Here is a 27,169-nt window from a genome sequence, read left to right as displayed (position 1 = left end):
AAGGTTACCTTAAGAACATACCCCCTCTTTCCTTTATAATTTATGACTTTTATGTTATTTATGTGATCAAAGTGGAAGGCTTAGTCCTTAATCTATAAAATCGGCAATTATGTGGTAAATTTTTATTTTTTTAATGAATTGACTCAAGCTATATGGTAACAATACTTCCATCACTCAACATACCTTAATAAACTTTACCTTGACCTCCTTGAATTTCTCTAGTTCATCAGCAGTGCATCAATCATACCATCCTTAGACCACGTTTGCTTCGGCAATAGCAAACCACCATTTTGCTTAAAGTATTGTCTCTTTGATTTCTCTTTCTTCTTCTTCTTCTAGCTACTATGAATAGCCAAAACCAACTGAGCAAGAGGAGTATATATCCCAAATCCAAGCCAAGTCCTGCAAAGTGCAAACCACAGATATATTATGCTCAGGGCGAGGACAGCAGCAGATAGAAAATAGTTATTCACCCACACAACTGCCAGCACAAGGATTGTTTCAAATTAAGTCAAATGTGCGTGCACAGAAATAGATTACATCAACAGGAAAACTGGAATAATTTTCTAAGAGCCCGAGCCATCAATGTACAATTATGTACAGTTAAAGGTGAGAAAATACCTGGATATCACTATACCTTTTTCCTATTAAATTTATTATCACTAAATATAGAACAATAAGCCTCTGATAATGATGCTAAATCTACATTGTCAGTAATCTGATCGTTAATTATGTACGGATGATTCACCTTTGGTAGCGGCACTTAGAACTTAAGAGGAACACCCCCATTTGCACAAGAATGTCAAAAGAATTCAGAAATCATAAAATGTACCTATCAGATGGATAACATCCACATACAAAATAACAAAGTACCAAATAGAATATAATGTACTAGTTATGATTATGCCATTTAAGCATTAGAGTATTACTTATATCCTAATCTGTATTAAAATTGTCAATTACTGAAAAACAAAACATGAGGTATATGACAGTCATCAAGATGTCCTGATTCAACTCAAAACTTTTGCAATGAAGAAGTTTACTAGCCTAGTGGCCCCAATTTTGAAAAATAAATACACACTTTGACAATAGTTTGGGGCATTTTGAAAATGGGATATGTCACATTCTATGGAGAAGAGTGCACATTGATATATTAAATTGACATCCATAAAATAAAATATTTCACAAGGTCTTTTATTTGAAACACTCATCAAGGAAAGAACTACCAAACAGCCAAGACAAGGATGGTTTACCCATAATACTCTTCTTCAAAAAGCTCTAGTGCCATGAATACCACCAGCAACAAAAGCTGCTTTTGCATGTTGAAGCATTCTCCCAAGTTCAAGATCTCCTATTTAACCTTCCCAGGGTTTCCATTCACAAAAATATCATCACACTTGAAATCTCAATAATGACGGAAGGATTCCGACAGTGAAGACAATCTAACCCTTTCAAAATCTGTCTAAACCAATTCTTGAAAGCCTTTTTATAACCAAGATTATGTTTCTTGCAATACACGAAGGTCAAAAAATAGACTAGGGACTATAAATAGAGAATAAAAAAAACCATACAGGTAGTTTTTTCTGATACACCTTACTCATATAGAATCTTCACTAAGAGCATACAGTGGAATTCTTGATTATCCAACATCCAAAGTCTACTATCTTTGCCACTTACAAAGATGTTTATTTGTTGGGAGCTGCACGTGAGCTTCGACCAAACTACCAAAGTTGGTTTTGATGTCTAGTTAAGGCTCCTTATCTGCACCTATTGCCACAAAGGTTCTCATTTACCAGCATTTCTGTTAAGAGGGAGTAACTTGCGAAGTTGCCTACAGGTAGACATCAGCTTAAGGATAAGCTAACCTAGATTTAAAATTAGAATGCTAAATGGGAAATCAAAGTCAGATGATTAAGACTACAATTAAATGAACAACACACTACAGAAAGATCATAACAATATCCTAGTATCAGCAATTAGTTTGACATCCAAGGTCCAAGATCAACAATACTAAAAAAACTTGCATTACAATTCATTTGATAAACTTTTGAAGCAAGCCCTTGGATGAGTCACTTAAGTTATCGGAAGACAAGAGGTCAACAAATAATGAAAGTGTGTGCATCAGCTTGAAATCCTTTGCTAACTATAAGATCGCGGTAGTATAATGCCTTGGAAAAGTCATTACTAAGAATATATCCTCTGATAAACAACCATCTTTCTCCATTTTCCTCAACACATCATTAGCTTCATTCATTAACCCCTTCTTGCAAAAGCCTTTAACTAATATATTGTATGTTTTAAGACTAGGCTGCAGACCCTTTAACACAAGATCAGAGAAGAATTTTGCTGCATCTTCAAGTTGCCCAGCCTCACACAAGCTGTCCATTAGGATATTGTAAGTGACAATATCAGGCCTAATACCTTTATCCTCCATATCTTCAAGTAATGCCACTGCCTCATCAAGCCGTTTACATTTACATAGGTCATCAAGCAATGAACTATCCATTGACAATGTTTTTGAGTTTGACATATCCATTGATCATAGAATTCAAACTTACAAGATCAGGCTCACAACCATTTTGGGCCATGATATCAAGTAGCTTTTTTGCATCTCTCATTTGACCACGCAAACAATAACCATCAAGTAAAGCATTGTAAGTAAAGATGTTTGGAGTAACACCTTTATGAGTCATGAGCTGCAATGTGGCTTGTGCTTCCTTAACATTCCCATCTTTACAAAACATGTCAACCAGCGTGCTGTAGGTCACAACAGTAGGCGCTATGTTGGTCTTTAACATCTCAGTCAACACAGCCTTAGCCTCTTCCCTGCATCCAGAATTGTAGAGGCCTCGAATCAAGGAAGTATAGGTGACAACATTAGGTTGAATGCCATCGGTTTTGATAGCGGAGAAGAGGTCCATAGCTTGTTGTAATAAGCTGTCCTTACAGAGACTATCAATAATAGTGTTGTATATGACAAGGTTAGGCTTACAATGAGCAGCAGAATGCATTTTGGTAAGCAAAGTGAGAGCACTGGCATTGTCGCCTATTCTACAAAGGCCTTTGAAAATAGCACCATATGTAACTAACTATATTGGATTGGAAATCTAACTTGATAATCTTATTCAACAATTGAGCAGCTTGAGGGAGCATATCATTAAGGATATAACCATTGATTAAGGAAGTAAAGGTAACACAATCAGGGGGATATCCAAGCTTAAGACTTTTACCAAGAAGAGAAAACCCAAAATCGATAAAGCCCAAGTGGCAGTAAGAATTGGCGAGAATGGTGAGGGAATAATTGTCAGGAGGAAGGCCAAGTAAGTCAAGGCGTCTGGAGAGAGAAATAATGGTGGAATGAGGATGAAGCCATTTCAATTTGGAAATGGCAGTAAAGAGCTGATTGAAAACGATAACAGAAGGAAGAGGGCGCAAAGAGGTCAATTGATTGAAGAGAGATTGTGGAAGTTTAAGATCGGAAAACCCTAATTTTGCATTGTTCTCTAACAGAATCAAGAATTCTTTTATTAGTGGAAAAATATCGAAAATGAAAAGGAAAGGGGGGAGAAATTAGGGGAGAAGGAGGAAAGAGAGAAGTACCGCCATTAAAACGCAGAGCTTTAGTCTTCTTCATGTTTATCTTCTCCAATGAAGCAGAGTGAAGACTGAAGATCCAAGTATTATTTGGTTAATTACACTTTCTACGCATTACGGCATTAGCCCCTATACGGGTAAAACATGTACGATGTATAGCTTCAAATTGGTCCAAAACTACTACTCCATAGAGAAGATGAAAATGGGTATGGAAGCTAAGTTAAGATGTTATTTTTTAAAAACATATAAAAATAATACTATAGATGAAGTGATCACTATTTGAACTTATAAAATTATTGGCTTAAAAAAATAAAATAAAATTTATTGTACATATTATATATTTTTATCAATTCATATAAAATTACACTCGGGTGTAGAAAGAACTGAAAAATATCTCACCAATTAAGATAATTATCAGGTATGTATGATACAAGTTAATGAAATAATAAGTCGTGTATAAAAAATGTAGGTTGACAAAGCCGGTTAAGATACACTCATCTAGTACGTAATCATATACTTGTATGAATTTCGTAGTGATGACAAAATAATACATATGATACATATATAGACATATATTCGAACACTTGCTAAGAAAAAATTAAAGAAGGGAAGAAAAAAAAATGTAACCATCATTTGTCACGATCGCCAGTTTTGCATTGGTCTCCACTTTCCATGCCGTCACAATTTCTTCTACCCATCCTCAACTAAAAACATTAATGCATCATTATCCACTTCATTATGCTATTTAGTTTCTAGTTTGAATTTAGAAAAAAGAAAACGAGGTTTGAAAAAGAAACCTTACTAAAAAAAATGTCACATAAAAGATTTTACATACGTCTTTGTCATAATTTAGGCCAATTGTTAAGTGCTCTCGAAAATGTTATGCTTATGGACTTATGGTCAAATAAATAAGGTTACAATAAAAAAAAAATTGGTGAGAAAGAGGGGCAAGCCCCTATACGGCTAGAATAATAAAATATCTTTTTTTAAAAATTATTACGAATATATAGGGCACATATTTGTTTTTAACCCAAAATCAATTATTACTAAAGAAGTACGTAATATATACTACTATTTTAAAACAAAAATTTTTATACAATTTGAAATATGACACTTGTTACTTATCCCATTTTTACAGCAACTTCTCCCTTTTTTTTAACTTTTTTTTTTTACATGCTCTCATTTTTCTCTGTCAACTTTCCTAAATTTTCTTTTTCCCTCTTCCTTCCTCTTCCTCTTCATCATTCTCATAAAGCCAAGAGGAGGGACAATGAATTTGAAACAATAGAGAGGCTATTAATGAACGAAAGTAACAATATAAGAGGAATCACAAAAGGTATGATCACCAAATTTAATTTTTATTTCTTCTTTAATTTCATCAATAATATTTTTAATCCTTAGCTTCTACATAACTATGAAATCTTTATTGTCTATTCCATCCCAAATGTAATAAATTTAGGGTTTAAAAATGATCAAATTCATATAAAGCTAAGGGGCATGTCTCATATGGAGTACTTGTTTTTTGTTGTATGGTAAAATTTGCAATAATTTAGATCAAAAGCATGAGATCATATAGTGATAATAGATCAACAATCAAGAAGAGGCAACATTGAAAAACCAATAGTAACACGTACAAATAAATGAATTGATAGGGTTCTTAAAAAGATACTTGCAAATTACTCTCCATGAAATATAATACAATATAACATAATTACATATCAACTAATCGAAATTCACTCAAGATCGAAACTTCTCCGCATCATTATCGTCACCCCCTCCCCCAAATCAAAGAAAAGGGATTTTTTCCAATTTAAAGGGGGTTGTCATCCATAGGCATAAGGGTTATTAAACGGTTTGAGATGAATTTTCAAGCTGTATTTCTACATGATATGAAGCTAAGAATTTAAAAAGAAATCATATATAAATTTATGTTTTAAATGTTTTCATAACCTACATTGTACAATTAAAAGTTTTTATTCCTAGGCGAGGAAGTTTATCTCTTTCCGTATTCCTTATAAATAACGTCTTTCAATTAAATAACTCGTTAGACACCAAACTATTTTTGCTCCAATAGCTCTATAACTATACACCCAAATTAGATATATATATATATATATATATATATATATATATATATATATATATATATATATATATAACTCTTATAACTTATTAATTAGTGTTTTCACATTTAAAAATTAGGGACAAAAAAAATATTACTCCGTATAAGACTCCTTATAAGTGCTTTTATTACATTGTTTGAAAAAAAAGGCTTATCTCTAAAGTTTTATTCATAGAAAATAAAAAAGACAGCATTGATTGAGAGGCAAAAAGGCCCAAAATAATAAAAGATGGGTAAAGAAAACCACAAATGGGCAATGGCAGTCACATAATTCTAAAGTGAGCGTGGAGGATGAGCTGTCCAAGCTTGGCAAAATGCGCAATCATTGGCCCCATAATATTATTAAGGCCGTTAATTTTTTTGGTTTTTAGCTTTTTAAATCAATTCAAATATTTATATCCTTTATCAAACAATACACTAATTCTTATATATGTTTGATTACACCGTGTGGTTAGCTATCATAAAGATTACTTCGTTAATGTTATAGCCTTATGAGAATTCTTCGATCAGAGTTATAGAGGTTACTTCGTTAGTGTTATATATTGGAGGACTCGATCAATATTACAAGGGTTACTCGTTTAGTGTTATTGGGTTACCTTTTTTTTTTTTTTTTTGGAAACATTATTGAGGTCACTTTGTTCTTTTACAAGCGGTCATATGGTGTGGTCAGCTGCACACAATACGCGTTTTAATAATAATAATAATAATAATTATATTAAATTAATGAAAAAAAAATATAAAATTATATCACATCTGATCTGGCTATGGCCAATGAACATTATTATCGAAATTTTTTAGTGAGCAACTGTCATATAAAAATTTAGGATAGTGGATATACTCAATTAGCTATAACCTGAAAGCCAAAATTAAAGGCACTTAGGTCTCCTTCAAACTTTTGTCATCTTGCTTTGCTTTCTCCAAACAAGATCAGTTTTATTATTTTCTTTCATCCTTTATCTGTTAATCATAAACACTAGAACTATAACTTGCAACTTTAAAAAGGTGTCTTTAAAATAGGATCATTATTAATAAGTTACTTAATTTTACATAAAAAATGAATCAATACTCAAATCTAACAATAATGTTTTGTAAGTCCGACTTATACAAAATTTTACCAACATACTGAAATTAACTTAGATTAATTTTGATGGGGTCATTAATCATATTATGTTTCTAACAATTAATTAAATTCAAACAAGTACAAGAGTTTGTCTAAGGGAAAGATGTTGAAAACAAATTCTTAACAACCTCAACTTTGATCTTCTTGACCTACATATATTGATTGATTTTTGGGGCTTATATATGTCCCAAAAATCAAATCACCTTTTGAGCTACAAAATATTTTTAGAAGGAAGTATATATATATACAATTTAATTTCACGACTTTCATGTGTTTTTGAGCAAGAAATTACTTTTGAGTTACATCTTATTTCATTAATAATGTATTACAGTATAACTTAGAAAGTTCAAGATATACCAAATCCCTTTTATTTGAAGTGGAGTCCTCTTTATTGAATATACAAATCTACTGTTTGTTTCAAGTTGATAAGAAACCTAATGACTTTAAACTAATATTTTAACCATATTAATATAAAATTCCTTCTCACTTTAAAACAAACTAGATGGAAGCCCGTGCGATGTACGGTTTTTTCATCTAAGATTTTTAATTATTTGATTTATTGTATTTAATAATTTCAGACAAAATTACAAAAGTTTAATATTTATTTATTTTTACTATAATTTATAATGAATTTATTAAATATAAATAAATTGTAAATATGATATTTTTTCCGTTATATAAAATCTTTAATGAGAAATGATAAATTTTTAATAATTTAAATCCTAAATCATTATTCATTGTTTTACCATATCTTTTATTTCGACAGAATCACCAACCTCGTCCATAACCAACCTACTACATCATTGGATAAATTGAACCGTGAAATGTTAGCCAAACAGAAATTGATATAAATTAAATCTTTACATTTATATAAAATAAATCAATATATTTACCAATAAATGAAATGCATTGGAATTTTTTCATCATCTCCAAAAATAACCAAAGTCATCCATATATTAAGTATACAACATCTAATCGTATGTCATTACATAAACAAATAATCGTTAAGTATCCTAAATAAATACAATGTAACTAATAATTACAAATATAAATTTAAACATAAAATTTTAAAAATTACCTGGACATTAATGACCTAAAACAAACACAAAATTTCTAATAGAAAATTCGCTTGATGGGGTTTTGTATTGATACGAAATTTTATTTGTGTCGTATGATGTGTTAGATATGCATGCCAATAAATGAAAAATTGTTGCTATATAAAATCAAATATATGCATTGGAATTTTTTCATCATCTCCAAAAATAACCAAAGCCACCCATATATTAAGTATACAACACCTAATCGCATGTCATTACATAAGCAAATAATCATTAAGTATCCTAAATAAATACAATGTAACTAATAATTACAAATATAAATTTAAACATAAGATTTAAAAAATTACCCAGACATTGATGACCTAAAACTAACACAAAATTACTAACACAAAATTCGCTTGATGGGGTTTTGTGTTGACACGAAATTTTATTTGTGTCGTATGATGTGTTAGATCTGCATGTAAAAACACATTTAATAAATAAAACAAAACATATAATCGTTGAGTATCCCAAATTAATACAATGTAAATAATAATTAGAAATACTAATTTAAACATAGGATTTTAAAAATTAAGCTAAAAATTACCCAACCATTGATGACTAAAAATTAACACAAAATTACTAACACAAAATTCGCTTGATGGAGTTTTCTAATGATAGGAAATTTTGTTTGTGTCGTATGATGTGTCAATTTATAATGGTAGGTATCACAAATTTTAATTTAATTATAATTAACGAACAATTTGTATTTCTTATCATAAATACTATGAAAATTTATCTTATAATGATAGGTATCAAACTTTATTATAAGCGTTTATCATTTAAATATTTCTTAGATTATTTTTTTGGATTTCTTATACTCGTAGTATTGAATTAATAAATTTACCTTTTCCTATATTTTACTTTTTTTTCATTAAAATAATTTAATTCGTATCTACGTGGCATTAAAATTTTAGATATATCACATCTAATTCGTTACTTTTATCTAGGTGGCGACATAATTTTTTAATTCAAAAATAAAATACTAATCTTTTTTGTTATTGGTCGAAATAAGTATAATTTTTACGTGGCGCTCCGAATGCTCCCCAAAAATGCCTACTTTATATTTATATATATTAGATTGGATTGATATAAGAATTTTCTTTATAATTTTGGCGTGTTTTATGTTACTATTCGTTTTAGTGTTGGGTATTGAGGTTATATATATCTTGTGTATAATTTTTTTTTCTTAATTAGAAACTAATGAAACTTAGTTAAGCTACCCAAATGGACATCTTGTGTATAAATTTAATAGTTCATATATTGTATTAATTAAGCTAATTTCTAAAACAATTAGCAGAAAACTAAGTAGGGCTATGTTTTTTTTTGGGGGGGGGGGGGAAAAATTGGTAAAAATAATCTCAACTTTAGTTTGCCCGTTCGCTCAAAATAATCCCAACTTTGGATTACTTTTAAATAATCAGAACTTTAGGGATTATTCGCTTAAAATAATCCTAAGTGACTGATAACCTGTTAAAGAGGCATTTTTTTATTTATCTTTATTTATTTGATTTAAGTGACATGTGTCACATGATGGCTAAAAATAACTACAAAAAAAAAACTAAAAAAAAAAAATCAGAAAACCCAGCCCCTACCCACGACAACCCCACCACCACCCACGTCCGGCGTCCTCCTCCCGCCGGCTCAGCCCAAGTCCCCGACCCTCACCCACCTACGCCCAGACCCCCTCCCTCACCGCCGGCACCGCGCTTTCCCCACAACAAACAATCACGCTGCCTTCAAACCCTCCCAAAATCCCTAAAATTCCTTAACCACAGCATAAAAACCCCCAAACGCCCCTCCCCCACCATCGAAACCCTAGCGCTAGGGTTCCGATGGTGTGGGAGGGGCGTTTGGGGTTCTTATGCGGTGGTTAAGGAATTTTAGGGATTTCGGTTGTTGCGGGTTTACGGGGCTGCTGGGTTGCAATTCTTGATTGGTGGCTGTCGCGCGCTGCTTTGGTTGTTGGTTGTTGTTGGGGTTGTGCCATTGCGATGCTGGTTATTGTTGGGGTTGTACGACTGCGTGTGCTGCTGCGGTGTGAAGAGATGCTGACTGGGCGGCGATGGTGGTTGTTTGGTGGAGATGCAGGCTGCGATGTTTGGTGGAGAACTGGAGATGGTGGTTGTTTGGTGGAGATACGGGCACCAGCGGGATGGGGGGGTCCGCGACGGGCCGTGTCTGGTGGTGGAGAGGTAGGTCATGGGTGGGGCTGGGTTTCTGATTTTTTATTTTTTTTAAGTTTTTTTCTTCAACAAATTACGTGGTGACACGTGTCACCTTTACATGTTGTGATAGGTTGGGTGACCGATTAGGTCCATGACCCCCAAAGTTCGGATTATTTAAAATAATCCAAAGTTAGGATATTATTTTTAACAATTTTATTTTTTATTTTATTTGTATTTTATAGATCCTAATTTAGTTTCTAATAAAAAATTAAATAAATAAATAGAACAACCCTCGCAATAATAACAAACATGTGTTAAAATTGAGGTTAGTTGCCCAATAGATACATACAATTTTACACATACCTAGCTATTTGCTACTTCGTATTCCATAACATAAGGATCAATAATTGTATGATTGTATTGTATCCCTTATTTATCCCCAACATTATTTTTCTTAATAATAAGTGTACAAAGTATCACCTCTTATATGGTTATTGGCTTCATACTTTGATACAGTAACACAATCACAAAATAATATACATTCTTAAGATTTGATCCCAAATTTTCTGTGATACACATCTAAAACTTTAACCAACTAAACTAATTGATATTTACACAATTACACGTATGACTATTATAATATATCCATGTACATCATAGAATCTCTTGTTAACAGTAATGGACTATGTCTTCCTTTATGACTATTCCGAGCACGTATTTTATATACTCCCAACTAATCAATAACAACTCACTTAAGCTAAATTTCAAAATTTTCTATTATACATCCGGTTAAACAATAAAATAAACCTACACTACAAAGCTTAATTATCATAATCCGAACCTCAATTTACCCCAACCTACAAAGCTTAATTTTCAGAATCCGAACCTCGATGAACCCCAACCAATTAAGACCCACTTGAATCCAAAAATTTCATTATAGTAATACTTATTATTACATGACTAGTTGACTACATGAGGTCACTCACTCACTAATGCAAATGAAATAAATAATTGAATTATGGTGGGTTGGAACTTGGAAGGGGGACCTTAAAAATAGAAATAGAGGGAAATTTCTTTAAAAAAACTAAAAATAAGAATCCAATTAGTTATAGTCCATGAAAGTGAGCTAGCAATCCATGTGATTACCTGTCAAAACCCACAAAACAGTCCACTTTCCAGTGAGGTACTTTGCTGTTCTTACTTAGCTGCTGCTACACTTCTTCTTCTTCTTTGAATTCTTTGATTACTGTATTATTCTTTTCTATTTTAATTCATTTTTCTGCCAAACCCACTTAATTTTTCTTTCTATATATAGTAATTACTGTAAGATATCAAAAGTTTCCTTTCTTGATTTTGATTACTTACCAAACACATCCTTAATCATCAAAATTAATTACACCCTAATTTTTTTTTCTCCTTTTATTTTTCTCATAAAGATTAAAACTTATGGCTACTCAAGTTCCTGTTTCTGAGCCGCAATTGCAAGAGGTATGCAAAAAAAAAAAAAAAAAAAAAAATCCAATGTTTTTTTTTTTTGGCAATTTTTTGATGGTTTTGTGAATTTTATTATGGTTTGTTTGGAGAAATTCGTTTAATTCTTTGATATAATTTCTGGGTTTGCTTCAGATTATGAAAATGATTGTTAAATTGTGGATCTTTTTATTATACTCCGTATGTAAGAAAAGCATGCTCTGTTTAAGTTTGGTGAAATGAAGTGAATGAATTTTTTGATAGTGTAAGCAATTTTTCTGCTATATATATATATATATATATATATATATATATATATATATATATATATATATATATATATATATATATATATATATATATATATATATAGTTAATTTTCTACCAAAATGTTTTTATTTTTTTTAATTTTTTTTAATTGCTTTTGTGTTATGTGATCTTAGTTTATTGATTATTTTTTACTTGTAGTGTCTGCTTCCTGAGATAAAAGAAAAAAAGTTTGGTTATAGGAGACTGAAATATTGCATATAATCGTAACAAAAGAAAGTAGCAGAGAAATTTGTAAATGACTTACTATTGATATTTGATAATTGTTGTGGTGGAATGTCATGATCAAATAATTAAGGATGTGAACTTGTGGATCAAAGGTTATTCATGAAGTTTTTAGAGCATCATGACTTTCATGACTGTATGTATATCGTTCCATTCTCGAAGTGTCCGAGTAATTTGACAGGTTTTGCCGACTTTGAGTTGAGTATGTATCCAAGTGTCAGACGCCGCTTTTTAGTATAAAATCAAGTGTAACGGTTCGTATGTATGATAGAGTGTCTAGGATCTGACACGGATACTTTAGGTAATATAAAGAGTTTGAGCTTACATAGAATTCCTATGAATCATTCACTAAGCAAAACATTGTATGCTCTACTTTCTGTCCTTTACTCATCTTCCTTTTCCTGTTTTTTCCAGCTTTGCTTCCCTTTTCCTTTGCTTTTATATATTGGTTGTGCATACTGTATTCTTTTCTTGTATCTTAATCCTTCTTATATCATATATGTAACTTTTTTGCTCACAAATATTACCTTTTTTATTTACTGCATCAGCAAGCAGATAAAAAGGAATCACAAGTGGTAGATAAAGTGGTGGAGAAATCACCAGAAGTGATCATATCATCTGAGCAAACAGACATGCCTAAAGCAGAAGAAGTAAAAACCGAGGCACCGGAGATGAACAAAGAGGTGGTTGCTGCTGAGGATAAAGCAAGTACACCTGATGCCCCGGTGACAGAACCAGAAACTGTTGCAGAAGTGAAGCAGGAAAGTCCCGAAATTGAGCCCAAGAGTGAAGCTCCTGTAGAAACACCAGCCGGGGAACATCCCAAACTGGAGGCTGTTGAGGAAAAGAATGAAGAGAAAGTGGAAAAAGTGGCTGAAGAGAAAGAAGTAGAGGCTGAAGCTCCTAAAATTGAAGTGCCTGTTGAAGCACAAACCGAGGAGCTACCCAAAGCCGAAGAAGTTGTTGAGGCGAAGGAGCAAGAATCTGAAGCCCCCCAAAGTGAAGAGCCTGTTGAAAAAAAGAATGAATTAGTTACTGCTGAAGAAGTGGTCAAAGAGCCAAAACAAGAGGAGGCTGAAGTGAAGGAAGTTGCTGCTGAAGAGGAGAAGCCGAAGGATGTTTATGTTGAAACCAGAGACATTGATGTTGTGAAATCAACTGTTGAGGGTGTTGCTGAGACAAAGGTAACGTCAGAAGACAAGCCTGTAGAAGAACCTCAGGAAGCAGTAATTGAGAAGGTGACCGAGAGAAGTTTAGAAGCAGTTCCTCTTGCTGAGCCTGTCAAAGTAGAGGAGTCTAAGGAAGAAGAAAACTCGAAAGGTGAAGTGGTTGAATCCACTGTTGAAGAGGGTGGTGAGAAAACAGTAGAAGCAGATCAACCTGTCCAGGAGGAAGTGGTGAATGTGAAAGATTTAGCCTCCGTAGACTACCCTAAAAATGTAGAGGAGTCAAAGCAGGAGCCTCCTTCTGAAGTAGCGGAGGAAGTGGTAAATGTGAATGATTTAGCCTCTGTTGATTACCCTAAGAATGTCGAGGAGTCAAAGCAGGAGCCTCCTTCTGAATTAGCAGAGGAAGTGGTAAATGTTAATGATTTAGCATCTGTTGATTACCCTAAAAATGTAGAGGAGTCAAAGCAAGAGCCTCCTTCTGAGGTAGCGGAGGAAGTGGTCAATGTAAAAGATTTAGCCTCCGTTGATTACCCTAAGAACGTAGAGGAGTCAAAGCAAGAGCCATCTTCTGAAGTGGCGGAGGAAGTGGTGAATGTGAAAGATTTAGCCTCCGTAGACTACCCTAAGATTGTAGAGGAGTCTAAGCAAGAGCCACCTTCTGAAGTAGCAGAGAAAGTGAGTGAGCCAAGTGATGCACCGGCAGTTGAAAGCAAAAAGAATGTTGAGGAAGAGAAATTGATTACTGCACCCGAGAATGTGGATGTGGAAAAGAAGGAAATTGCCAAAGAACAAGCCGAGGAGAAAATTGCTGAGACTGAGAAAATTGAAGAAAATGGTGATGTTTCAAAAAGGTCTAGTCTAGGAGACATGATGAAGGAGGACACTGATACTACTCAAGCTGAAGAAGCTGCGAAAGTGACTGCAAATGAGACTGTGAAAGAGACTGCAGAAGTTTCAGAACTGGTGAAAGCTGTAGACGAAAGCAAAGAAAAAGAAGTGAAAACTGAGGAAACTAAGCCAGAAGAATCAGCTCAGAACCAAGAAGTAGCCGTAAAGAGCAGAGATGTTGAGGTGATTCCTCCTCCTTCGGTACCTTCAGAGGAAAAGGAAGCAGAAGAAGAGAAGGCCTCAGCTCCTGTTGTCGAGGCAGAGAAAAATGGACATACTGAGCAAGTTGCTAAGGAAGTTACAGCAACTAAGGATTCCGATGAAGAGAAAAATGAAGACATAGTTGCAAAAAAGCCTCCTTCCAAGACAATATTGTCCAAGGTGAAAAGCTCTCTTGTGAAAGCAAAGAAGGCGATCATTGGAAAATCTCCTTCCTCGAAGACAATCTTAACTGATGCTAGTAAGGGTGATTTGTGAGTAAAATTTGAGCTGATTTGCTGTATCATATTTTTGGTGTTTGTGATGTTGTTGAGGTTGGTGTTTGGTATTATTTCGGTTTGTTTTGGTTTGTGTTCCATAGAATGTGAATACACAGAAGGGTATAGGTTTGAGGTTCTGTAAACTTCATGATTTCATTTCTTTTGTTGTTTATTTTATTGAGATTCTTATTTAGTACTGCTATTTTTTCAAGTGTATGAAATAGTAATTGTATTTGTTTGCTTTCTAGTTTGTTGATAAACATTGAAGAATTGTTATTGAAGCATTATTAGTGGTATATTTGTCTTTTTATTGTGTATTTGTTTTAGTTTACGTGTTCTGTTCTTCAAAATTGTTGGAACTTCCATTGCCAATTAAATGTTTTGGAAAAAGTCTTAGGCGAATCTATGATAACTTATCGTGAGATATTAAAAATTACTCAGTACCTTTTATTAAATTTGAAGAAATATAATTACCTCGATAATATGATAATAAAATTACAAATGCTTTTGCTCTCTTTAGGTGTATTGAGTTTGAGCCCTTTCAATGTAATGTACTTCAACTAATTAACTCTAATCAACTCTTGCAGACTTACAGAACTGGTTCTTTACTTTTAGGTATATAGTTGTAGACTAGAAAATACGAGTATTGCATTGCACATTTGCATCCCTAAGGAGCCTAATTACAAATTTTTTGATGGATTAGGCAGATTTTTTCCTTAGTTGTGGGCCTTGTGGCAAAAGGTTTGGTATAAAACATGCTTGTCTAATGAATTCAAACACTCGTGTGTCACCCTAACTTCAGGCAATAAGCACAAATACTATTTGAACCTTTATTAACTACTCTGTAAGACTAAAGGTAATATTTTACTTATAGAAAGGTGCGCCATTCATTTGCATCAAAAAAGAAAGGTGCGCAATCAGAAAACATATACTTCCTCAATTTCTTCTTGTTTGCACTATAGACCCACTTTATGTGAGAGTTTTTTGGATCAAATGGTGCAAACAATAAGGGATAGAGAGAATAATAACATAGTACGGAGTATTACTACAATCAAAAGTTACCTTTACATTGTTTGTAATCATTTCAAAGTATGTGGAATGAACTAGAACTACCAAAAACTAATTAAATCCGAGATCAACCAAATTATTTCAAGAAACCAGAATAAAAATTCTATCTAGGGGAACACACAATGATTTAACATAACCGAAATCCAAAATTCTCGTAGAGCGATTTCCCGAGAAATTATTAAAATCAAAATTAATTCCTTTGCATCGTTTTAAAAATTTATTCCCTGAATAGTGTCCATGTAAGATCGAGTAGTTTTTTTTTTTTTTTTTTTTTTTTTTTTTTTTGGTTCAGTGTAGAACCGCAATTGGTGATAGCGGTTTACATTTACATGATAAATTACAATGATGTTAAAAATAAAAAATTGGGCCTACAAAAATAAAAGAAGAAAACACATTTTCTTTTTACCACGTCTCCCCACTCCCCTGTGTTTCCATTTTCTCTCTCCTCAACTTTCACTCTTGTTTTTTTCTTCTAAAATCTCTTATTTCTTCTTAGATCTTCTATCTTCTATTCTTCTTTCTCTTTCTAAATCCCAGTTTGTAATTGTAATTTTGTTTTGATTTTCTGGGTAATTTCATACAAGTATGAATTCAGGGGAATATCTGAACATATATATCTCAGCATTCAACCTCAAGAACTTCAATTCCCATGTATTTTATTTTTTTACCTTTTGTTTTAACTTCTTTGCAATTTTTTGGGGGGCTGTTAAAAAAAAAACTTACAGATGATTACATGTAAAATAGTGAGATGATTTTAAAACTTTCAGAAAGAACCATCAATAGCAATATTAGTTCTTCAAAAACAACCACTACTAACGATTGCGGTTGTAATTGTAAAACCGCTATCACCAATTCCGGTTCTACACTGAATCAAAATAAATAAATAAATAAACCAAAGCTAATATTCGATCCTACGTGGACACTATTCAGGGAATAAGTTTTTAAAACAACGTAAAGTGAGAATTAATTTTGATTTAAACAATTTCTAGGGAAATCATTCGAATTGGCATAATCTATCTAAACTCGATACAAACCCAACCCGTACATCTGATTCGACACATCATAGCCGCTCTGTTGAAAGTTAAAGGGGTTGAGCCAGCTGCATCAACCTACGTTTCCAAATAATATTCCAAAAAACGTAAAATAAGTCCCACTAGTCGCATAGTCCCTATATATTTTTTTGCATGTAGGAGGGCAAAAGTGAAAAAGTGCTGAGGTTTGACATCCAGAATGGTACTTTTTATGGTTACAGTGGTACATTTTTTGTACAATTGTACTATTATAAATGTTTATTGTACCATTATATTTTAATAGTACTATTAAATCTCATAGTGGTATAATATTTTGATGTACCATTAACATACTTCTTTGTATTAATAGCGTAATATTTATACCACTATAACATTTAATGATACTATTTACCTATTAAATGATACTCTTTACTCCCCCTACAACTTTAACTTTATTACTACATAATTATCCTATATGCAATGTTTGCATATAAGAGTTATGCGCCAGACCTTCTCCCGTAAATAGCGTAAATTCGAAGCTCATATATTTGTCGAATGCACGTGTCTTAACCGTAAAAGCCAAACAACTCCAGCTCTCCTATTCCCTCTCGACACTCCCGCCATCTCACTCCCATTTTCTCTGCCAACCGCCGCCGCACCACCGCCCTTCTCCTCCGACTCGCTGCCCATCTCCGCCGGAAAACTACTTCGCGGTTGGTTGTCAGCCTGCTGCAGTGTCCGCACTTCTGTCGTTGTTTAATATAAGTCAGTTACTTGTTCTATTTTGAGATCTTGGTTTTGATTTTTTGCAATTGTTTGACCCTGAAAACTTGGATTAATTCTGTTTTATTTTCTCATTTATCGATGTTGAATATGGGTTTTTGCTTTTTTTTTTGGTTTAATGTTCTGATATTATGTACTGGCAGTATTGGTTATGATTCTATTGGACCGTTAATATCTTTGATTATATTATCGGTGGAATTTATTGAAAGTTGATGTTTTGAAAATGGAAATGGAAATGAATGAATTTGTTAATGGGTAGAACTGTGAAAATGGAAGAGTATTTGTTTGTTGTTTCTTGGTATGTTGATTTTGTTTCGACTTTTTCGAGGGAGAAGGTAGGGTAGTTGCTTTGTGGTAGTGTTAATAACTTGTTAAATTGGTGGGTAATACCTTTGATTTGAGGAATTATAAGTTTAAATAATGATGATGATGAGTTTTGTGATGGGTTATAGGGAATTGGGTGGATAAGGATGTTAGAGTTGAATGTTCTTCCCTTGTGGTGTTGAGGTTAGGCATAGGCAAAGTTTCGAATTCGAGTTGGGTACCGGTTGCATTTTAGTGTTGTTTAATTTCTATTTAATTCAAGGGTGAGGTGCTGTGAATTGTGATGGGTCTTGGCTCAATGTTGGTGTAGTGAGTACAATAATATTAGAAGTTTGATTTCTTTTCATTGAGTGAAAAAACAACATGAATTGGAAAATTCGACACTAAACCCTTTCTGAAAATGGTATCGACCATCGAGTCAAACACATTTAGACACGTATGGAATTCTCATAGTGCAGGGCTCATTTTCATTTCATTCTAGTTTGTTGAACTAAGCCGGCCCTAAGAAAGTCTTGTTGCTACTTGAATGCACAACAACATGTTCATTTTATGAACTCCTTTATTGTAGATAAATTTTATCCTACTTATTCATTGGCTTATCTCATGTGTGAGTTAAAAGAGTTTTGCTTTCCCTGATCAATTTGAAGTGTGTGGAAATGTGGAATCAGTTGATAAACAATGATTAATGAAGTTTGTGTTGTGTAGGTTGCCACTGCTGAATTGAAGTTTCTGGAATCTTTGGTTTACTAACAATTGTGAGAGAGAAGGAAGAATGGGGTATATTGGAAATCATGGTATTGCAGCGCTACATAAGCACAAGTATAGCGGTGAGGATCACTCATATGTGGCCAAATATATATTACAACCATTCTGGACTCGTTTCGTGCTTCTTTTCCCTCTTTGGGTGCCGTAAGTATCCACTTTTCATTCTTTTTTTTTTTTTTTTTTTCTGGCTTATCAATCGGATTCTAATAATTGTCTGCTCTGGTTAGTATGTCTTAGAATTAGGCTGCTTTATACCGATGGGTTTTTTTTTTTGTTGGCGGAGGGGGAGAGGGCGGGGGGGGGGGGGTTAGAACCTTACAGTGTATATTAGGATTTCCCTCAAATGCTATACTTGATCCACTTTATTGTCAAGCTCAAATAGATTTCCTATGTTGTTTAAAAAGTGATGCACAAGAAAGAAACTGTGCTTCTTAATGTGATGACTGTTGCTTATTTTAGCAGTTAAAGTCATGTAGAAATAGAATTCATAGAGTGCGGAGAGATAGACTTTGTTCACAACTCTTGCTGTCCTATTATAAAATCAACTTTTATAATTTGGGCCTTCTCAAGAAGTTATCATCTTTCCTTCATATGCATGCTTTTGTAAGTTGCAAAATATTATGAGGCAGGGGAAGTCTAAATTTATTGCACTAGGAATTGTGCTGTTTTCAAAGTACTAATACTTCTTCATAGTAGCATGAGTGGACTATTTATGTGTCTCATTATTGGTCGTGTTATGTGAAACCTTATTGGAATTGGAAGTTGCGAACCTAAGGAGTAAAACATGTGCTTGATTGCTGGGCCCTTTACTAGAAGAGTAGAAGCCCCATTACGAATTTGGGAAGCTTTGATAGTGGAAGTCTTTGTGTCTTGAGCTTTATTTCATTGTTCTCCCAAAAGTATGGAGCACATCTGGCTAGCTCCATGTATTATAGATATCATGTACAAGCTCTTGTTTGTATTGTTTGCAACAAAAGGTAAGGTGAATCTAATTGTTTCTTGAAGAAATTGTTGGCCCTATTATTAATGCTCTGATACCTTTTTTTGGGCAGGAAATGCTCTTGCGTTATTGTATATGTTTGATTATTTGTTTTTGCTTTTGTTTGCACTTACATTTGTATAATATCCCTCTCTTTCTTTGAGCTTAATAAATGTAATGTGGTATTGCTAACTGTCTTCCTTTCTTTGTGCACATTTGCCGTTTCTGGATGCTTCTTCAGTCCAAATGTGGTAACTATCACTCTTTTGGCTTATTTAACATCTTGCTTTTCTCTTAATCTCTCTCCACTCCCTAAAAGTAGTTGCTATGTCAATTAGATGTTTTGCAAATTGTCTAAGAGGCCACTTATTGTTTTGGTGCAGATAACACTTACAGGATTCATGTTCTTAGTAACTTCTGCATTGCTTGGATATGTAAGTGAGGAAATTTTCACTTCGCTTCAAGTTTGTACTTGGAGACTTGATTGTTTAAGTATCTTTTTAAAGTTGATGTGTTACACTAGCTGACTTATAAAATGCTCTGATTACTCATACTTTAGCGAGCTTTGATTTTGAAGCCTTTCCTTTTTATATACTTTTGTGAATTTGTCAAACTAATGTCCATCATATTTAAGCTGTCTTTTTCAAGGCTCCCTCCTCCACCTCTTCTTCCACCCCTTTTATGAGTACTTTAGTTTGGTGTTGAATTGAACTATAGCTCAATTTGGGGTCTTAATAAGTGATATTGGTTATGAAATTAAAGAGAAGGATGTTCTGATATTGCTCTGTAAAACACGGAGGCACATTATGTGAGAAAGCGATCTTGGTCCTAGGATAGTAGGAGTTGTCATGGTAGTGAGATTAAGGATTAGTTCTTTTCAACTTATTTTTGCGGAACTAAAATCCCACTCTGGAACCATCCTATATACATATGATTGCCTATAGCCATTAGCATCATTGACCCTTCTATGCCACGGACAACCAACACCAAAAGACTAGCAGTCTGCTGTTACTGAATTATAATATAAGCGAAAGGTCCGGTAAGATTTTTTATCTATCTTACCCAAGCTTGGGACTGGCCATCATGGCCATCGCTTTGAGAATATTGCTCAACTATGATCTTCTTACTATGATTTGTAAAACCGACTATGCTAGTTAAGTGTACAAAAGCATCAATGTGTGTCTTTAATTTAATATAGTACCAAGTCTTGTTTATTTAAGAAATGTGGATCTGTAAGCTATATGTTTGGTTACACAAAGATTGATCATTTGATCTTGTATGAAGCGTCAAAATGTATTGCCATATAATTCTTGGGGATGATTGAACTTGTCTTTGGTTGATAATGTCTATGCTTTGTTAAGGATCTGAATATGTTTTGTTCTTGCTAATTTTCAGATATATTCACCTCGTCTAGATACACCGCCACCTAGATGGGTTCATTTCATGCATGGATTACTGCTCTTTTTATACCAGGTTTGTTTCCCTTACGAGTGACATGATTACTTGCCTCTTGTGAATTCGTTGTTGATTTTGCTGTTACTTCTTATTTTCACTGTGGGGTGTAATTTCTTCTATCGTTGCCTACCTCAATTAATGCCTAAGGATTGAGTACTCTTTAGTCTAAAATCTTATAGCATAATGTTTGTTATTCTTTTTACCAACTCAAGTACTATGTGCAATGTTGGCTCAAATTGTTCTGCTAACGTCTATGGTTCTAAGCCTCTAGAGTCCATACAGTTGTAAGTGTTTTTGCTTGTAACTATAGCTTCCTTGCTTTAATATATATATATATATATTCTCCAGAATTTACATAAGGTTGGATGACTTGGATCCATAGCTAGCTTTTGTTTCATTTTTGTATATATAATATGGGGGTAGTAAGCTTCTAGTCGATGTTTGCATTGTCCAGTTCCTTAGATGTCCCTGAGTCACAGGTTTGATGATTGGTCCCTGCTGAAGTTTCAGCGTTTCACCCATAGAGGGTCTGTTATCAGTCAAGCACCCACTGGACAATTTTTCCAGTTATTATGATAGAAATGTACTAATGTACTATGGTTTGCTTGTTGTGTTTATTGCACTGGCCTTTAGATTTGTTACATTCTCTTACTATTTTCTTATCACACTCCAGACCTTTGATGCGGTGGATGGGAAGCAAGCCAGACGTACCAATTCTTCAAGTCCATTGGGAGAGCTTTTTGATCATGGTAAATTCCTACTGCATTCCTATCATCCTATCTCTTCCTTGGTTTCCAAGCAATCTTTGCTTTTGGCGTACTCCTGCTATCAGGGCATGACTTGCTTTCTACAAGTACTTGAAACTAATTTGATGTATCCTGGTCGTGTCTGATTATGCATTGCAGGATGTGATGCTCTCGGTTGTGCAGTAAGTGTGCTCTGTTTTGATAATATTTTATGCTTTAAAGCAGATGGCCTTTAAATCTATATTTTCATCTCAGCTTGAAGCCCTTGCTTTTGGGAGTACAGCTATGTGTGGAAGGGCAACTTTCTTGTTTTGGGTGATAGCAGCTGTTCCATTTTATGGTGCAACTTGGGAAAAGTATGTGCTCTAAAGTATGCTACTTTTTTTAAGTTACCATTGGAAGTGGCTCAGATAGTTGTGGTAGCCTATGACTATTTTGGTCTACTTTTGTTTGATTAATGACATAACTGTGACAACTAATTTGATGTATCCTGTCTAGTTTGCTTGTACCTTAAGTAGGAGATGTCCTGTTTGGTATCCCCTTCTACCACTCTTCGTTTGTGTGTTGCTTTGTTAGGATCTAATATGTGCATAACAATTCTACGAACCACTTCTTTGTGTTGTTAAAGAAGGTTTTGTGGTTGTCGGATTTGGTGGTGTTATTATTATTCATCACCATCATTATCGTTGCTGTTATGGTCTTAATGTGGATGATAATTTATACTGGGTGTTGATGTTGTTGCTATACTGTCTACTTTGCTGGTCAGTTACCGGGCTGCTTCTATATTTAGAATGGTGATATCTGTTTGCGAATCCACTTTGCAACTTAACTTGCTCCTTTCGTTGGCCGTGATTTTCAGCTACTTCACGAACATTCTAATTCTTCCTGTAGTCAACGGACCTACAGAAGGTCTCATGCTGATATATTTCTGCCACTTCTTCACAACTTTTGTAGGTAAGCCACTGCACACTTGTCAAACATTACAGCACTCATTTTATTTCTATGAGATAAGAATCCCTGGGCCTCAAAAACCATGTTGGTGGCTTGGTATTGGCATTCAAGGAAATATGTTATTAAATAATAGTTTGTTACTTTGTTTCCATCTATCATCTCTAAACTTTTGCTCTTATTAGGTGCTGAATGGTGGGCTCAACAGTTTGGACTATCAATTCCCTTCTTGAGCTGGGTGCCATTTTTAAATGGTAACATACATTCTCCAAAATCTTGTTGATAACGACTAAAATATGTTTGAATGCATACTATATATTGTAGTTATTTTTTTTCTCCTCCGTTTGATGCCAACTTAGGTGTCTTGGTTAGTAATGTGGGAGTGAAGAAGGGGAAAAGGAGGAGGAGGGAGGGACATTCATAATTTATTTTCACACCATTTATAAAATAATTCCTTTTTTTCTATTCTTTTGGTTGATGGATGGGTGCATATCTGAATTAGTTTATTAATGATTTCATCTCCTATCACATTCATTTTTATTAAAAAGCATTTTCTTCTGTATCAAATTTATTTCCTTGTGGATGCATCCCTGAATTCTGACTCCCTATTTTTCTCTGTGATTCAGGGATCCCAACATACCAAGCTGCGTTGTACCTAATGATAGCTTCTGGTGTGATACCTACTGTTGTATTTAAGTAGGTATTCTTTTCTAAGTATATCAATCCTATTTGTGTACATCATCTCTTTGCATTAGGAATAGAGCATTGAACTTTAACATAACTTGCATGCTGAATTGGAATAAAGATATGAGGTTCTTCATCAAGTTTAACCTAAAATGGAATTATTTCGTTCATGGACACGTTCAATCTGGTTCTGTCCTTTGGTTTCTCCCTATGTTCATGTTAGTGCACACTGCAAAATTATCAACTGCCACAAGGATTGTTGTAATGCAACATTTTCAGTGGATGTGCTGAATTGAGTTCTTTATTAGCCTGTCATATATAACTCATTAAAGTTCTCATCTTAAGTATGCTTCCCATGCAGCATACAGAATGTCTACAGCGTAGTTAAAGTGAAAAAAGGAAATATGCTGCTTGCATTAGCTATGGTAATTATAACATTGTCTTTTCTCTGGCTGCATTCCTTTTTATTGTTCTTGTTACTATCTGGGAACTCATTCTTGATGATATTAATGTCAGCTTTATCCATTCGTGGCTCTCCTTGTCGGAATTTTTCTTTGGTATTGTTCACTTCCCTTATCTGGTTAACTTGCTTTATGTCATTTTGGATCCCTTGTCCTTGTGAAGTAAAAGTAATGGCACTGCAGGGATTATTTATCTCCAGCTGATATAATGGGCAACTATCCCCATCTTGTTGTGGTGGGAACTGGACTTGCATTTGGATTCCTTGTGGTAAGTAAAAGTTTTAATTATTTGTTGCGACTTTCCATCTACTACGTATAATAAACTACATCTCCCTATTAGATTATTGTGCATATTTTTAATATCTCTTTCAGACTTTCACCATTGTACTTTTCTATGTTTGATGTGATAGTATGTTTTTGCAGGGTAGGATGATTTTGTCTCACTTGTGTGATGAGCCTAAGGGTCTTAAAACGAGCATGTCTATGGTATGACTCTGGACCTCTGGTTGATGATCTACTTTTAGTGTATTATTTTGAGAAGTTTCATGAAAACATGTGCATTTGCTACTTATTTCCTCTGGCTTGTCTTTTTACAATTATACTAATAACCTGTTTTCTTCACCGTATTTCAGAAACTTATTATTCATTTGGTCATCATCAGACCAGACTGGATTAGAAAGGATTTGATTTATCACTTCGTAATTTTGTTTACTTATCACTGAACGTCTGTAATTGAGTATTAATAAGATTGTGAATTATATATATGGAATATACACATGGAGATATAACAATATCCCACTTAATAATGTCTTTTTTCTTATGCATTAGTGTAAAAATACTGGCAACACTCAATAGACCATGATATCAAACTAGAAAGATTCACACTAGACCAGAGCCTAACTAAATCAACCAAAATACCTTATTTTAGTTGAAGAGAACAATATCTAAGCTGGTTTTGTGTATTTGCACCACATTACTTAAGGTAGGAGAGTCATCCTATGGCAGCCTTTGGACAAATAATATTAAAAGAATTTGTCTCTTTTTTTTTCCTCAGAAAGTATGTATTGATGTACTGTGCATTTTTTGTGTTTTACTTTCCAAATCTGCATTCTGCATTTCATTGACTAACTCTTAACTACTTTGCTTCAGTGTCTTCTGTATCTACCTCTGGCCATTGCAAATGCTTTGACTGCTAAACTAAATGGCGGGTAGGATATTTAGCTATCAGATTTTGCCCTTTTGCTTTCTTCTCATATTTAGTTAAGATATTCATCACTTCAGCTTATCAATCTTCATTTTTTTTTACCATGTTCACAGAGTTCCTTTAGTTGATGAGCTCTTGGTGCTGCTTGGTTATTGTGCATTTACTGGTATGAAAGATTCGACCTCTTTTGTAGCTAGCTCTTTTCTCCTTTGGTTATTGGTGTCACCTTAGAATTATATTTCTCTTTAGTGTTAACATCAACATGGTCTTACTAGCTAACAATATAATGAAGGAAATTTTTCTACATGTAGAAATGTAGAATGAATATTTTTATAAAGTAAATGAAAATTTGATTGGCTATGAAATGCTCAAGATGTTTTTGGTTTTCCTACTTCGGTTTTTCTTAAGGTATGATGAACGATTTTCGAAAGCAAAGTTTACTGTTCTACTTTGGGTTTGAAAATAATTCCCATCGTACCATTCAATAAGTTTGGAAGCCCGAATCATTTTCCTTCAGTCAAATTTAGAGGCACAAATTACTAAGGAAAACACTGAGGTGCAAACACAATGGTTTTACAACTTTTACTGATACTACTTATAGCATTTGCAATTTAGTAAAGAGAACATGTGCCTTCTTAATTTCAAGCAAAGAAACTGCTTATAGTGTTAGTGGATTTTCTTAATGAACTGCTTAGTATTAGTGGTTCAACTCTGTGCCAAAACATATAAAAAAAAAACTCTCTCCCACTCCAGTCCTTGGACAATATCATGTTAATTTCTTAAAAACCAACGAGAAATGTTTATTTTTCGAGATATATATAGAGAATTGTTCCAATTCAGCTTGGAGCACGGTTAACATACATGTCATGATTCCTTGTCCAATTTTAGACTTGTTTTCCCTAATGGAACTTTCTGGCTTTGCTCAGCTTGTGTGTACTTGCACTTTGCAACATCAGTCATTCATGAAATCACTGCGGCATTGGGAATTTGCTGCTTCAGGTAACTTTATATCTGTATGACATTGTAGAAATGTATATCATGTTTTATCTGTATTAACTTTTTTGTCCCATTAGCTGGACTGGTTGTTTCATGCTACTTATTTGTGTTTACCTACTGAAAGTATCATAAGGAAATTTGTCATTATATACACCGTAGATTAGGCCACATAATTCCTACTGCTGAGTGGTGACTGCATTTATAGGTATAGTTAGATTCATGCCAAGTTACTGCATTATTGGTATAATGTACAATTGGGTTATGTTTTTTACTACAGAAATAAGAGTCTCGTATTATTGCATCGTTGAACTCGTTTAATCCAAGGCAGCTTTCCAAGAGTTGCACACTGCTAATTCTCTTCTTTTTTTTTTTTTTTTTTTAATGAAGATTAATATCTTTACCCTTGCATCTTTTAGTTTCTCTGTGTTAAATGCATTCATCTCATATATATTAGTGCTATTGTTTCATTTCCTAAATTTTGGTAACTGCATATTCTTTTGAAGGTTAGAGGGGGCATTACATTGTAATAGGGTACTGTTTAATCTTGAATAAGTCCTCACTTTTCCTATGTTTATGTATTACAGGATTACTAAGAAAGAAGCATAAGGAATGTTAAGAGTTCTTGGTATAATTTGTTTTCCCCCTTCTTGTACCCTTTTTTTGTCTGTATCAAGCGATTCACGCCTTCACTTACTACAGAACCCTCCTTCCCCCTTGGTTACCTTTTTTCCTAGGTGTTGCAGGTCAATCCATCAAGACTGGCTTATTCAAAATTTATTGGAACCACTTTTTGCTGTGGACCGCATGATTTCAGAAATTCAACCAAGATTGGAAGTTGTACGGAATTATGATATAATGTTATGTTATCGATCTGATTTCACAACCCTTGAAAAGGCCATGTTATAAAATCACAAGTGCTTAGTAATCTTGAGCATTATGATGTTTTTGGCCTTTTTACAGAATCACAAGGGTGTCATAAGCTTTCATATTCTGCAATGTATGAACTGATACTGTAGAAATTTTGCTTGCAAAATGCAATGCTTTTTTGATCTAAACGAATACTGCTGAATAATTCTGATTTCTTCTA

The 27,169-nt window shown here is 33.8% G+C and overlaps 3 protein-coding genes across 9 annotated transcripts; 2 read left to right on the top strand and 1 right to left on the bottom strand.

The window, feature by feature from the left end:
* Positions 1-2,324: 2,324 nt before the first annotated feature.
* Positions 2,325-3,820, bottom strand: LOC110736588 (pentatricopeptide repeat-containing protein At1g62680, mitochondrial-like). Its single transcript, XM_021916849.1, has one exon. It carries the CDS (start codon positions 3,009-3,011, stop codon positions 2,499-2,501), a length of 513 nt encoding a protein of 170 aa, XP_021772541.1. The 5' UTR covers positions 3,012-3,820; the 3' UTR covers positions 2,325-2,498.
* A 1,086-nt stretch (positions 3,821-4,906) lies between these two features.
* LOC110736586 (probable serine/threonine-protein kinase kinX) lies at positions 4,907-14,969 on the top strand. 5 transcript variants are annotated; one of them, XM_021916846.1, is made up of 3 exons: positions 11,106-11,284; positions 11,538-11,589; positions 12,672-14,969. In XM_021916846.1, exons 2-3 carry the CDS (start codon positions 11,548-11,550, stop codon positions 14,655-14,657), a joined length of 2,028 nt encoding a protein of 675 aa, XP_021772538.1. In that variant the 5' UTR covers positions 11,106-11,284; positions 11,538-11,547; the 3' UTR covers positions 14,658-14,969. The 5 variants fall into 5 exon arrangements, with proteins under 5 accessions (XP_021772540.1, XP_021772536.1, XP_021772538.1 ...); XM_021916848.1 differs by lacking the exons at positions 11,106-11,284; positions 11,538-11,589 and adding an exon at positions 4,907-4,930; XM_021916844.1 differs by lacking the exons at positions 11,106-11,284; positions 11,538-11,589 and adding an exon at positions 9,786-10,128.
* Positions 14,970-17,243: 2,274 nt separating this feature from the next.
* LOC110736585 (choline/ethanolaminephosphotransferase 1-like) lies at positions 17,244-27,169 on the top strand. 3 transcript variants are annotated; one of them, XM_021916843.1, is made up of 20 exons: positions 17,244-17,502; positions 18,550-18,753; positions 19,830-19,839; positions 19,972-20,022; positions 20,984-21,061; positions 21,717-21,792; positions 21,949-21,971; positions 22,045-22,145; positions 22,649-22,743; positions 22,923-22,991; positions 23,364-23,433; positions 23,783-23,846; positions 23,938-23,978; positions 24,066-24,150; positions 24,306-24,368; positions 25,032-25,090; positions 25,200-25,252; positions 26,013-26,085; positions 26,667-26,707; positions 26,826-27,169. In XM_021916843.1, the coding sequence occupies exons 2-19, from the start codon at positions 18,617-18,619 to the stop codon at positions 26,686-26,688; spliced, it is 1,170 nt and encodes a 389-aa protein (XP_021772535.1). In that variant the 5' UTR covers positions 17,244-17,502; positions 18,550-18,616; the 3' UTR covers positions 26,689-26,707; positions 26,826-27,169. The 3 variants fall into 3 exon arrangements, with proteins under 3 accessions (XP_021772535.1, XP_021772534.1, XP_021772533.1); XM_021916842.1 differs by having other exon boundaries at positions 26,782-27,169; XM_021916841.1 differs by having other exon boundaries at positions 17,245-17,502; positions 26,817-27,169.

The sequence above is a fragment of the Chenopodium quinoa genome, unplaced genomic scaffold (genome assembly GCF_001683475.1).
Source record: "Chenopodium quinoa cultivar QQ74 unplaced genomic scaffold, ASM168347v1, whole genome shotgun sequence".
In the NCBI taxonomy this organism is placed as follows: Eukaryota; Viridiplantae; Streptophyta; class Magnoliopsida; order Caryophyllales; family Amaranthaceae; genus Chenopodium; species Chenopodium quinoa.
This window is presented reverse-complemented; position numbering and strand designations above follow the sequence as displayed.

Bases quoted from the DNA above. Each gene is read 5' to 3' on its own strand.
- LOC110736588 (XM_021916849.1), bottom strand. From the start codon at position 3,011: ATGCATTCTGCTGCTCATTGTAAGCCTAACCTTGTCATATACAACACT.
- LOC110736586 (XM_021916844.1), top strand. From the start codon at position 9,928: ATGCTGGTTATTGTTGGGGTTGTACGACTGCGTGTGCTGCTGCGGTGT. The intron at 10,129-12,671 runs GTAGGTCATGGG...TTACTGCATCAG, and splicing joins CCGTGTCTGGTGGTGGAGAG to CAAGCAGATAAAAAGGAATC.
- LOC110736585 (XM_021916843.1), top strand. From the start codon at position 18,617: ATGGGGTATATTGGAAATCATGGTATTGCAGCGCTACATAAGCACAAG. The intron at 22,744-22,922 runs GTAAGCCACTGC...TGCTCTTATTAG, and splicing joins CTTCTTCACAACTTTTGTAG to GTGCTGAATGGTGGGCTCAA. The intron at 24,369-25,031 runs GTATGACTCTGG...ACTTTGCTTCAG, and splicing joins TTAAAACGAGCATGTCTATG to TGTCTTCTGTATCTACCTCT.